Genomic DNA, 13745 nt, shown 5'->3' on the forward strand with positions numbered 1-13745 from the left:
GCATTTCAGTTTGGTAGTGGAGAAAGAAGTTACTATCGACCCAACACATTCTTCGAGGCCAAGCACATAATCTCAAAAATCACAACTCAAAGGAAAGTGAATAAAATCATGTTGAGTCACAACATTAAGATGGGAGCTAGTGGTCTCCTCGCCCGACCTGCGCTTGAAGGGGAAAGGAGTTGCGCCCCTTTCCAAGATGACTTTGCGGCCAGCGATGAGCATCTGAAGGTTGGTGCCTTCCTTCCCCTGGACTAGTATGTCGTGGACTACGTGTAACTGGCTTCCTTCCAGCTCCCCCAAAATTCATACAGACTTTTGGCAGGGCTGAATTATCTGTTCTTGAGGCATGAGTGGGAGGTCCCCTCTCTAGCAGATATTTTGTACTTTTTCTGTCTCAAAGCAAGCCCATACTAGAGAGGACAAGGTGATGGGTTTTATTACATCACGCAGTTTCCAAACTCCGCCTCCTTCATTGAGCTTCCCACCCATCCAAATGAATATAAAGATTTATTCTTTATGTCGAATGGCTTCAAGAATTGAGAGCATCGATACTTCAACCGACCTCGTAAGTCTTCTACCTTTGTAAATTTAGCTCATGAATTTTTATTACTTTTACTTAAAATATTTTTTTTGGCACATGTCTTGATTGAGTTTGTTTCTCGTGCAACCATATTCGCCAGGACGGAAAAATCTGTGACTCTCGGGGGTCAATATGAGAAATTGTCCCGCCTTCCCCCTGGGGAAAAGGATTATTGCAAGGTCATGAATGATGTCACGATGTTGGCCTATAAACTGATCGACGAGGGTCAAACACTGGCTCTGAGGATCCGAGCTCCTCTTCCGGTGATCCTCGAGCTTCCCTCCTCTCAAGAGGCTTTGCCAATCACTGAGGACACCGACGAGGAAGAGGTTGAGGTGCCTCTCATGCGGAAAAGACAACCTCTTGAAGTTGATCAAAGACCTGATCCTAACCGGGCTACTTCTGGAGCAGCAGCCGCCCCCTCTGGAAAAGGTAACCCATACCTTTTTAGGGAGTTAGATCGGGCTTCTGCTAGCTTTAGGTTAATACATTTTAACCCTAATCAACTAGTTAGTCGCCACCCCACCGATCCGGACCTAAATGTAACTCTCCTCCAATGCGTGGATCACTTGGTGGTACGCTACGACCACAACTATCCCAAAAGCACCATTGTAGTTGACAACATGCTGAACTTTAGATCTTCTATCTTTGAAGAGTACGGAACCAACCTTAGGATTTGACCTTCTCTGCTCCAGGGATCATTTGCTCCTGGGTTTAGGCAGTATGTAGACAAATCCAGCCCCGAGGAGGGACCTGAACCCCCTAGGATCTTAGAGATTGTATTCTTAGATTCCCCCTCCCCTCCATTAATCCCAGAGCTGGAGGTCATGCTTAGCCCGGTTCATACACTCGAGCTGGTGATAATAGATTCCTTCCCCAACCCAGAGAGCAGGATCTATATCTTCCCCCCCCCCCCCCTTTTTTATATATCTTTGAAACATTACTTTTGTGAATTAACTCCCTTTGTTATTTTCAGGTGAAGAGATGGAATCGATAGGAGCCCCCGACCTAAGAACTGCCTTTTAGGCAAAAAAGTCTAGAAAAGGCCCCGTCGTGAAGAGGCCCAAGGTGACGAAGAAGGCCACCCCTAAAACGGGGGATACTACAAAATCCCCCTCTAAGGGTAAAAACACGAGCTTGGCTCGGGAGCCAGCTCCGGTGACTACGGTCATCGTTGGGTAAGTTCCTCCTCCTCCCCCTCGACACATGCCTCTACCTCCCCAAGTAATTCAAGTCGAGGCCCCCATCGTCCGAATACTGGTTGAGCCACAAGACCTGGAAAAGATCCTCGAGGCCTTTTGGGGTATAGTGTATGAGACAGCGATGCATATGGTGGGCCACACATATAAAGCCAGTGCGAGGGTTCTGAGAGCCATAGAGGAGCATAGCCCAGAGGATGTCCTCGAATCTTCCATGGGGATGAACTTCACCGTGAGTCCTTCTCCCACACCTAATTCTTTTTTGTTTACTGTGTTCTTCCTCTTTTTTTTTTAATTTGAACTTGTTTTGTTATTCTGTAGTCTGTCCTGGCCCAATACTGAAGCATAGCTCGTGCTAAGGCCAGAAACGAAGAGATTCGAGTCGAGCTGGCCACTGCCAAGGCCGCCTTGAATGTTGCTTAGGAAAATGAGCATGCTACTAAGGCCATTCTTATCTCTTCCCAAGAAAGTGAACAGGCCACAAAGACCGCATTATCCGCCTCCCAAGCTCAAGCCGAAGAGGTGAACCACCGTGCTGAACAGCTTCAGGCCGAGAATGGTGAGCTCAAAGCGAAACTACTCGAGGTTGAAGTTAAAGCCAAGGATGAAGCGGTAGTGTCATCATCAACCATGGAGGAGATGCTTTACCATTGCTAGGCTTTCAACCAGGATGAGAACTTCTCCTTCATGGAGCCCGGGTTGGGGGATCCATACCTTGCTAAATTCAAGGTTCAGTTTTTGCAAGAACCCTCGGACACTGGTGAGGCTTCCAGAGCGGTGGAGGGAGATGGTGAGGAAGTTACTTCGGGGGGGGGGGGGGCAAGCTGATGGAGCCCAATGATCTCATTTATGATTTTCTTTGTACTTGTCTAACAATCTTTTGGTATTAAATAATTGCCTTCGGGCTTAGCTCGAGGTTATTTCTCCTCGATGTGACAATATATTTGTTTGTTTTATTTTAATATATATCTAACTTGTGGTCTATTTGTCTTTCCTTTATTATTTTCTCATGTTATATGAATCCTTAGACTCTTGTACATTCAAAAATGTAGGGATCGACTTTTAGATCTAGATAAATTTTACCAAACTTGGTTATTTCCAAGTTTTTGTTCGCTTATTTGCGTCGTACCTGTTAAGAAACAGGCCTCGAACCTGGTTATATCCAGGGTTTATAATGATTTAAACTTAGTTCGTACTAGGTTTATTGAAAGTTTGAGCTTTAAGAAGTCGTTGAATAATCAATTTTTCTAAACTTCTATGTTTCGGACCTGGTTATATCCAGGGTTTTAGATGATTTAAACTTAGTTCGTGCTAGGTTTATTGAAAACTCGAGCTTTAAAAAGCCGTTGGATAATCAATTTTTCCAAGCTTCTAAGTTTTGGACCTGGTTATATCAAGGGTTTTAGATGATTTAAACTTAGTTCGTGCTAGGTTTATTGAAAACTCGAGCTTTAAAAAGCCGTTGGATAATCAATTTTTCCAAGCTTCTAAGTTTTGGACCTGATTATATCAAGGGTTTTAGATGATTTAAACTTAGTTCGTGCTAGGTTTATTGAAAACTCGAGCTTTAAAAATCCATTGAATAATCAATTTTTCCAAGCTTCTAAGTTTTGGACCTTATCCAAGTAGGCTTAATTTCTTAGTTTTAAAAGAATTTTTTACTAAAAATCTTGCCGACCTCGGTTATGTGCCCCCCAAGTAACCAGAATGTATAAACTTTCATGGTTGCTTTTACACATATGAGAACACGAACTCACAATAATAAAAGTAAGAAATGGTTTTTTAATAATCCATCTATTTTTTAATTGAAAAGGCTTTTATAAATAAGCCTTAAATTGACAGTAGTACTATTGATAATGCTTTTGCAAGTGAAGGGCATTCCAGGTTCGTGGGACTACTTCCCCATTCAGTCGAGCTATCTTAAAAGTTCCCTCACACAAGACTTCTATGATTTGATATGGTCCTTCCTAGTTTGGGCCCAATACACCATCCCTTGGGTCTTTATTTTCCAAAAAGACCCTTCGGAGAACTAGGTCGCCTAATCCAAGTTTGCACCCCTTAACTTTAGAATTGAAACAACGAGTGATCTTTTGCTGATAATGGACAAGCTGTAACTGCGATTCCTCTCGTTTTTCTTCGATCAAATCGAGAGATGCGTTAAGTAGCCTGTCATTTTGTTCTTGATCAAATTTCATTTGCCTGTGATTAGTTACCATGGCTTCGATTGGAAGCATGGCCTTTGTAACGACCCAAAATCACTAATATGGCTTAAGGGCCTTGATTAGTGTGCTGGGAAGGCATAATTGGCTTAGGTGTGAATTTATTGATTTAATGCATGATTATATGATAAGCATGCTTGTATGATTATATGAATGTAAATGTGGTTAAATGTTATATCTGTGAGAACCACATTATTATGTGGGTAGATTTGCAGTGTGCGACTTCAGGCGATCCTAGGGAGCTAGATAGCAGGAAAAGTCACAACGGGGCTCAATATTTGACTTTGGATAAGTCAGGAGAATTTTAGGTATCGGGTAGTTATTTAGACTATCGGGTTATGGAAATAAATATATGGAGATATATTTGAGGATAGGAAGCTTAGGCGGGAATATTGGGGAAATTTACCGTTTTTCCCTCGGGGACGTTTCCTGTACCCCGAGCCTCGGGATTGACTTAACTGGCTAAGATTAGACTAAGTTAATGAAAGGCACAAGAATAAAACACAAACCGACCTTCTCAGCCCTTCTCTTCCTTCTCTTTTCTCTTTCAAGAAACCACTGGAATTCAAAGGAAATCAGCTGGAAAATTATGTGTTTGAGCTGAATTCATGAAGGTTTAGCTTAGTTCAGACTAAGGGTCACTCAACCAAGATTAAGGTAAAATTTGAGTTGTGTTTTTGGGTGTTAGAACTTTGAGATTTTGGCTGAATATTAAGGTGTTTATGATTTTGATGTTTAAGGGCTGAATTGAAGCTGGGTGCTTGGGTTTTAGCTCAGAGGTTGTCAAGGAGGTGGTTTAGCAAAGGAGGTAAGCTTCAATTCGTAATTTAGAGGTTAAAATTTGAGTTTTTCATGACTGGTTTTGGTGTTTTGAGTGGCTGAGTTTCAGAAATCAAAATGGAATTTTAGTAGGTTTTTATGCTTGATTAATGTTGGATTATGCTGTTAGAATCATGTTAAAAGTTTTGTGATTAATGGGTTTTGAATTAGGGTGCTTTGGGAAGGTTTTGAATGAGGTTAGGATGCTAGAAATGGTGGATTTTTTGGGCACAAAGGGGAGGGCCGCGGCTCTATTCTAGAGCGCTGCGGCCCTACAAAGCAAGAGAGCTAGGGAGGCTCGGCCAAAGGAGAGCGCCGCGGCGCCATAGGGCAGGGCCGCGGCGCGTGTCTGCTTACTAGGGGGCTTGGGCTCTATTTTAGGGGCGGGCCGCATCTAGGGTTCAAGGGTTGTATCCCTTAGGTGCATTTCTGATCTTTTGGGGATTTTAAGCGGGGGAATTTTAACCTAGGGTGCTCGGGATCGATTTCACCACCGTGCTTGGTGGAATTTGAAGTCCCGGAAGCTATTATTGTACCTGGAAACCTTTACTTGAATATTAATGGAATCCATTACCTTGGTTGTGACTAGGTGTTAAAGCTAGGGCTCGGGAAACAGATCATGCTCGAGGGACGTCGCTCGTAGTCAGTGAACGTAGAAATTAAAGGTAAGAAAACTGCACCCGGTTGTGTAATTGTAATGGGACTAAGGGTTCCCTAATATGTATGCTTTGAAAGGATGGTATTATGCCATGTAAATAGTAAACCAACGGCCTAAGAGTGCCAAGGTTAAACTAGCGCACAGGGCGCGACTCGACCACTGGTAGCTGAGGACAGCTTATTATGCACTGAGCTCGGTTTAAGCGGGCCGGAGTCAGTGGGGTAAACAGAGGGTGCGGCCTAAGTTGTCGGCCTTGCTTATCATGTAACTTGATTGTTATTAATGCTTAGTTGTATCTTTGATTCTGAATACGTGCTATGTGGTTAATATGAGTATTGAGTGTTTGTTCATGTTCAAAGGATTATTCATCTGTTATTGTTGTTTGTGATGCATATTATGTTTTCTTGTTGGGCCTTGGCTCACGTGTGCTACGTGGTGCAGGTAAAGGCAAGGGCAAACTCGAATAGCCCTGATTAGGAGAGCTCTGCGAGCTGAATGTACATGACCAGTTGCTCAGCCGCCACGATTGAGGGGAAAGCAGGAACAGAGGAACCAGAAACGTCTGTTTTGCCTTAGAATGGCTGATGGTTGTCTGTATTTTGGAGATTCTCACTACAAGAAAAAACAGTATTCATAACACTTAAAAACTGTTAACCGGGACTATTGATAGCGTTTCTGAAAATGCTAACATAGCCCCTGTTATTAAAAGTCCTGTCTTTTCTATAACAGTATTCGAATGTTATGTTCGATGTTATCTTAAACTATTCAATAACACATTTTCAGTTGCTATAACATTCAAATAATCACATTTAGTTAGAGTATTTGATTATAAATTTGGAGTTTAATCTTATACTTTATGCATAACACTTTTCCACTGTTACATTTAATTATTTTGATAGCATTTTTAGTTTGTTATATTATATAAATCATAACAATTTGTTATGCTTATAATATATTTCTAAATCATAACATATTAAAAGTCTAGTAATAAAATTTTGTTACTTTAGTGTGGATAATATATTTTAAATTTTATTTTGATAAGTATACTTATAAGGTTTTTTTTTTTAATTAAAAGATTTTCATTATTGTATTTTGATAAAAAAAAATCAAAATTAATCATAAAATGTAATTCTCAATAGATTGATAAACCACAAGTATTACATTAAACAATAACTAATTCAAACCATGAATATGTCTACTTCATGAGATCTTAGTTCTAACTTAAATTTGAAAGCATAACATAATAAAGTTTTATAATCTTGAACATTTTTTACTTTAAAAATGAAAAACAGAAGCATTACAAGATATACAAAAGTAAATCATGCATGAAACTTGCTCCATCCTTCAATTCATCATCCAACCAAGTACTTGCTGCTGAAGTTGTTTGCTGCCATCCAAAGCTCTCTAAATATCAAAGTCTCCCTCATGATCTGCAACAATAATAGACCATAGCAATTTGGTTAAGGAAAGTTTCCATGATAATTAAAAATGAGATACCAAAAAACAATTTAAAAAATACAAATGTAGCACAAAAATAAATACAAAAAAATTAAAAACCAAGAATTTTTTTTTTAAATATAAATTCAAATACCAAGGACTTTTTCTAGCCCACTTATAATGAATTTTACTTGCAAAGCATAGATTACTGACCTTATATTGCACGAGAACATCATTGTCCTTCATGGTTTCACGAACAATATTGCCATTTTCATCTTCCACTATGAGAACCTCTTCTGGCTTGGCCATACGAGAAATCATAAGCATTCTTAACTTTGACATTGGCTCAGCATATAATTGCCACCGCTGCATCAGTTGTGATCCAAGGCCATCAACCATACCAGGTAGCAAAGGCATCTGCTTATTCAGTATAAAACCACAGGCTAAAATAAGTATCTGTCCCATTACAAATTTCGAAAAAACAAATAACATATAAATAAAAAAGAATCACACAAACAAAGAGGAGATGGAAAGACAATTTCCTTAATAAGCAAAGGTTTGACATAATTCAAGAACAGAGATTACAGGTCACAAAATATTTGATGTCACAAAACTAAAGAAATTATATATTACTATCTCCAACCATTTAGACTACAAAAAGGAAAAGAAAAGAAACCCAACTGCTCTGAAGGTTCAAAAGACAATATTTATGGAAAACACAAATTGAAATGAAAATTACATATATATCATGGAAAACACAGAAATAAGAAACAAATCAACTAATTTTGTATCCGATATACAAAAGTAAACAGTAAACTGGAAGAGGAAAAAGATGATATGTGCAAGTGCAACCATATGAAAATAAAACAATCACACCAAAAACTATAAAATATCATCTGAAAGTAAACAATATACAAAAGTAAAACAGTAAACTGCAAGAGGAAAAAGATGATATGTGCAAGTGCAACCATATGAAAATAAAACAATCACACCAAAAACTATATAATATCATCTGAAAGTTAACATATTCACAATACCTGCAGCCCCATCATGTTTGCCGTTACAGCAGGATTATCCAAATTGTGGTGTGCCTCAAATAGTTCCAACACAAACGAATTCCAAAGGTCTAAGCAAACCTGTTCCGATCATAAAATGATTAAAACTCATTCCAATTTTAACAAATTTCACTTGTATGTTCGAGTCTAGACTACTAAAATATTGGTACCTTGAAAAATTCTGTGTCATCCACATATGAAATTTTGGTAAGATATTCAACACCCATGAGCAAAGCAGCTATGTTCTCTCCAGGAGTTTCCAGCACACGAATGTGAGACTGCACAAGGATAGAACGATGTAAATGTTGCAATGTATTTAAACAGCAACTTCAAATCTTTGAGATTTGACAAGGAAACAATGTGATTGTATATTATCTTATTAAATCCCTTAAGCAGTGAATGTTGCAATGTATTTAAACAGCAACTTCAAATCTTTGATATTTGACAAGGAAACAATGTGATTCCATATTATCTTATTAAATCCCTTAAGCAGTGCCTTATTGACACATTAAGCCTGTTCTACAACTAAATGAACCAATACTTACAGCCATAAGAGGATGGCCATTGAGATATAAATATAACAAAACGTGGTAAATACTAAGATCAAGAAAGTATAAAGGGAAAAAAGAAAAAAACTTGCCTTATAAAATGAAGTGAAAAACAAAGCCAAATTCTGAATAAAAGCCTGCAGAATAGGTAAGTTAAATAAAAAAAGACATTGCCAGAAATAAACAATTATTGAGCGAACACATAAAAAATGGTCTTCATTAAATTTTGAAGCGCCAAAAACAACTTTACCTGCTCTTCGCTGGAACCAATTGCATAAGCCTCAGGAATGTTTGTATTAAGAGGAATCATGGTCTAACCAAAAGGAAGAAAAAAAAATATTAATAGCAACACAGGAACAAGACATACAATTAAATAAAAGAAAAAACTGGACAATGATGTGATGAGTAAGCCAACCAAAGATAGTACTACAATAAGCATTTCATTTTGGACCTACCTGTAACAATTTCATGAATATGGTGTACATCTTAACGTACTGGGCATTGTAGAAATCTCCAAAATTAAGTGTTGCAACCTAAACACCAGTGCAGTGAACTATGAGAACTAGGCACAGTTTTGAAGCAACTCTTAACTAAATCAGCATACAAACACACCTCTGTCAAACACTGAAGAGTGAGATTCCGATACGATGGCATGGGGAAAAAATTCAGCAGCGTTTCAAGCTATTACATAAACAAACACAATCAGAATTTTGCTCAAATGTACTTACTCTTTTAAGGAAGTTATTAAGTATTAAATTCAAAGGCAATACAACAACCATCTATCAAGCAAAGCACATACCAATGGAGACTCAAATATATATCCCAGGGGAATCCATGAGAGAAATGCGTGCAATGTGGAGAGTGTTGCACGTATAAGCTCAGCTCTTTGAGAGGCTGATAGTACATATAAGCATAGCTCATGAATGAGTTGAAATTCACTGCAACAACCAATCACATTATCTGTGAGAGATTGGAAAAATGCATAAACATATCATTACGGTAACATGTGACATGCCAATTAGAAAATAAAAGCCAAATATATGATGACTATGAACTGGCAGTACGTGACTATCAGTAGTCCAAGATAAGTGATCAGATCACTTGACTTTGTGGTGGCAGTTCACCCGGAAGACATTGTATCAAAATATGTGTATAATAGTGAATAAAAATAACTTAAAAAGTGCATAATGACTTCTCATCAAAGGATATCTAAAAGAACTGTCCTTAATATATATATATAATTATAAGCAAATGATAAGTCTACATAAGGAAAAAAAAAAAAGAGCACTCATGAAACATTACAATATAAAACATGAAATGCATCCCAAAATGAAATAAAAATAAAAAAAAACATAAATTATTTACCTGTTCAATGATTGTTTAAGCTCCTTTATCTTACTTTGAGTCATCTCTCCTCTTGAGAAATCAAACACCTCTTCACTTAGAAGCTGAAGAAAACATATTCAAGTAATTAGTGCCAACTAATTCTCAATAGTTTAAGAGAGAGAGAGAAACCTTCAATATAGCCATGCAATTCTCACAAATTGTTTCACTAGTTTTAGCAGCTGAAACAAGATTAGGAATAAAGCTTTGCCATCTTGCTGGCTAATCGTGCTTCAAAATCTGTACATTAAACATAGAGGAAGCAAATTAGGGTTGATTATAGAACTTCAAACAGAGATACAACTCACCAAACAAAGTAGCCCCTCACTTCAAACAGAGATACAACTCACCAAAAAAAGTAGAAAAAACAAATTTGTCAAAATGAGAAAGTTGCAGGTGGGGAAGGGAACACAAAACTAGAAAGAAATGTATTTAATTTTTTGATTTTATAGAACTTCTTGCAATAAAATAATCTCGTGGCCTTGAAATGTATAAAGAAACAGAAAATCAAACTAGACCCAAATTTTAATATGTTTTACATGATTTGGGATTTGCTTTTCTATGATGTAACTAGCTAGCAAGAAAAATTATAGTAGTTTACTATTACTACTACTACTACTACTAATTTCAAGTAAATTTAAAAAGTTTGTATTATCACAGAGAAAACTAATCCAAAATACAATTTAGATCCTTTACCAAATAGGTGGTGGATTTCTTGATGGCATCCTAGCTAAAATACCCACCAATCAAGTAATTTAAGAAATGGGATTTCTTGATGGCATCCAATCAAACAACCTAATAGCTTTATCAACTTCTCCATGTTTAGAAAACCCATAATTATAGAACTCTAAAATATAACATCTAACTTAGAACTTTCATCAAACAGTTTTCTTGCTTCACTCAGAAACACACAAAAACAAAAATCATTAGCACATACTACAAATATGCAATCTGAATTCCAAAGTAAAAATCTTAGTCAAATGAAACTCATAAAATAGTTGGGAAACAGCCAAACTAGTCTTAAAATCAACTACGGTGGCAACAAATCATTTTGATGCTATGCAAAGCCAACATCTTTGAGCTAGATGATAGTTAATAAGTAGAAAATTAATTTTCATCTACTTGACAGTTTCAATCAAATCTCATCAGTCTCTCAGTGTTTTTCTTACACAGAAACTGAGATAAAAATTATCTAGATGTGATTAAAAATAAGAAAAGGATTCCTTAAAAAAAATAACTTACCATGCCTTTCATTAAGATCACTAATAGTTGTCTTTTTGTCTAATTCTGATCAAGAGTCCAGTATTACAGTATATCTATAGACAATGAAGCTCAGGGAGGAGGTTTAAGCTCAATATTACAGTATATCTATATTCGCTCAACTCTATAGACAGATGTAACTCATAAAAGTATATCTCAGAAACAGTATTACATGTATATACCTGAGCGAATATAGAGTTGACTTCAGAAATTTATTCAAAAAAAATCTTAATAAATGAAGACCTGATGCCGTGAGATACTGAGGTGTTGTGCCTACTGCTTGCTGCCATCTGGCTTTTGTGAAGCTTTGAGGTGTCCTTCCGAATTGATGCCGTGACTAGTGAGGTGAGCTGCCTTGAAGACCTGGTGTCATGACAATGCCTCTTGCTTTTTGTCTTTCATAAACCGAAAATCTTGGACTCTTGGAATATTTCTGTACACAACAAAAATAGCACAGAAATTTTTTAAAACAAAATTGTACTTAGAATAGTATTCAAAATATGAAAACTAACAGCGGCTTCGAGTACTTGAACTAATTAAGGAAACGTTTCCATTGGTAGTCTTGAAAAAAAAATCAAAACCAGACAAGAACAGAACATTGAGAAGAAAAAATAATACATAAAAAGATCTAATAACCACCCTTGAGATCGTTGACAACATCATAAGGAATGGGGGTGACAGTTTCCAACTGAGCTCCTTCGACCATGAAATCTGGCTTGGGACCCTCTGGCTACCTCTTGGTGCTAATGGCCTCAGCCTTCAACTTGGCCTCGGGCTTGAGCTTATCGTTCCTTAACTTTCTGTTTTTGAACTCCTCAGTGCATCTAGAGGGCTGGACATGCTCCACACGAACATGAATCCTCTTCTTAATGATGCGGTTCCCAACCTGCTTGTTAACCTCCACGCCAATAGCGCGCTTGGTGATGTTCCAGACACGCCCAGTTTGGCAATGGTAGAACTTATGGGGCATACCCTTGTGAATGGCCCCGTTAAACTTTCAAATCCATAAATCAACACCAAAAAAAAATCAAACTTGACAGGCTCAGTTACCTTAGTTTACATATAAATCATACTTCATATATCATAAATTAAAAAAATGGGTTAAAGTTACCTTACTTCACATAATGGACAGACTCGGTTGCCCATCGCCCATGGAGGAAAGGCCTCTGGTTCGCGCTAGGGAGAAGAAAGGGTCAAAGCACTTTGGGGAGCATCTGCTTCGCCCCTTATTGCGTGTTTTCATCATCGTCCCAAAGCCCTTTCTTGGGACCCTTCATCATTGATCCTTAGCACCCACATCTGAAAGAGAATGAGAGAGAGAGGTCGGTGAACGATGGTTCCAAACCAGAGAGAGCGAAAGAAATAGTCACTATGAGTGGGATGAACGAGAGATTGAGAGAAGGCAAGAGATTGGAGTGTGTGTGGCTATTTTTAGAGGGAGAGAAAAAGAGACAGAGGGGAGCACGGTTAGGGTTGATTTGTGAAGAAGAAGATACAAGAGAGAGAGAGAGAGAGATACTTTAGGGCTAATAGAATATTAGAGGGGGAGATGGAAAAGCTAGTGGCGGGCTGTAAAATTTTACTGTACCGAGCGCGCCTGATTTTTCTATTTAACCATAGCGTTTTTTAAAAATTGTCATTTTTAGGTGTTATATTGGCTAAAATTCTTGTAGTGTCTGTAAACCAACTTTTAAACACTGTTTCTTTTTGGGATCCCTTGTGAAAAACTGTTTAATTATATAAAATGTATCTTTTGAGACCAAAACCCTTTTTTTAAACCCTAGGACACTCATGGTTAGTGACACGTTTTAATTAATGACTTGTTTAGCAAGTCCTGCACCTTTATAAATACACAGTTTAGCGGTCTTGGCTACCCAGGGCGTTACAGCCTCACTTCCAAAAGTTAAGGAAAAAGGAGTATGCCCCGTGGAGGTCCTGTGAGAAGTTCGATAGGCCCAAAGTACTTGCGGGAGCTGTTCGGGCCATAGTCCTTTGGCTTCGTCCAACCTCTTCTTCAGGCTCGCCTTAAGGGTTTTGTTTACATCCTCGACCTGCCCGTTGGCTTGTGGGTATGCTACCGACGAGAAACTCTTCATGATGCCATATTTTTCACATAAGTTAGTGAAGAGATCACTGTCGAATTGCGCCCCGTTGTCTGACATGATCTTCTTAGGAAGTCCAAATCGACATATAATACTCTTCACCACGAAGTCTAGGACTCTTTTTGAGTTGATGGTTTCCAGAGGCTCGGCTTCTACCCACTTCATGAAGTAATTGATCGCCACCACCGCATATCGAACTCCTCCCTTTCCCATAGGTAGGGAACCTATTAGGTCGATTCCCCATGCTGGAAATGGCCACGGGGATGAAATCATCGTTAGCTCGACTGGAGTAGCTCAGGAAACTATGGAGAAACGCTGGCATTTGTCATATTTTTTAACGTATGAGATCGAATCTTTCGTTAAAGTGTGCCAAAAGTTGCCCTGCCCTGGTATCTTCAGTGCCAAGTTTTGCCCCCCAACGTGCTCTCCATAAAAACCTTTGCGTATTTCCTGTAAAATGGTTTTGGCTTCCTCGGGCATAACAC

The 13745-nt window shown here is 38.3% G+C and overlaps 2 protein-coding genes across 2 annotated transcripts; both read right to left on the minus strand.

Annotated features, from left to right (window-relative positions):
* Positions 1–4781: 4781 nt before the first annotated feature.
* LOC133796170 (protein EXPORTIN 1A-like) lies at positions 4782–8825 on the minus strand. Its single transcript, XM_062233651.1, has 7 exons — positions 8766–8825; positions 8608–8652; positions 8138–8245; positions 7950–8048; positions 7126–7329; positions 6837–6905; positions 4782–4811 (listed from the first exon to the last, which is right to left on the minus strand). Exons 1-7 carry the CDS (start codon positions 8823–8825, stop codon positions 4782–4784), a joined length of 615 nt encoding a protein of 204 aa, XP_062089635.1.
* Positions 8514–10114, minus strand: LOC133794492 (protein EXPORTIN 1B-like). The gene is made up of 6 exons (XM_062231731.1): positions 10031–10114; positions 9881–9963; positions 9315–9453; positions 9128–9196; positions 8766–9048; positions 8514–8652 (listed from the first exon to the last, which is right to left on the minus strand). The coding sequence occupies exons 1-5, from the start codon at positions 10043–10045 to the stop codon at positions 8956–8958; spliced, it is 399 nt and encodes a 132-aa protein (XP_062087715.1). The 5' UTR covers positions 10046–10114; the 3' UTR covers positions 8514–8652; positions 8766–8955.
* Positions 10115–13745: the final 3631 nt, after the last annotated feature.

The sequence above is a fragment of the Humulus lupulus genome, chromosome 8, assembly GCF_963169125.1.
Source record: "Humulus lupulus chromosome 8, drHumLupu1.1, whole genome shotgun sequence".
In the NCBI taxonomy this organism is placed as follows: domain Eukaryota; kingdom Viridiplantae; phylum Streptophyta; class Magnoliopsida; order Rosales; family Cannabaceae; genus Humulus; species Humulus lupulus.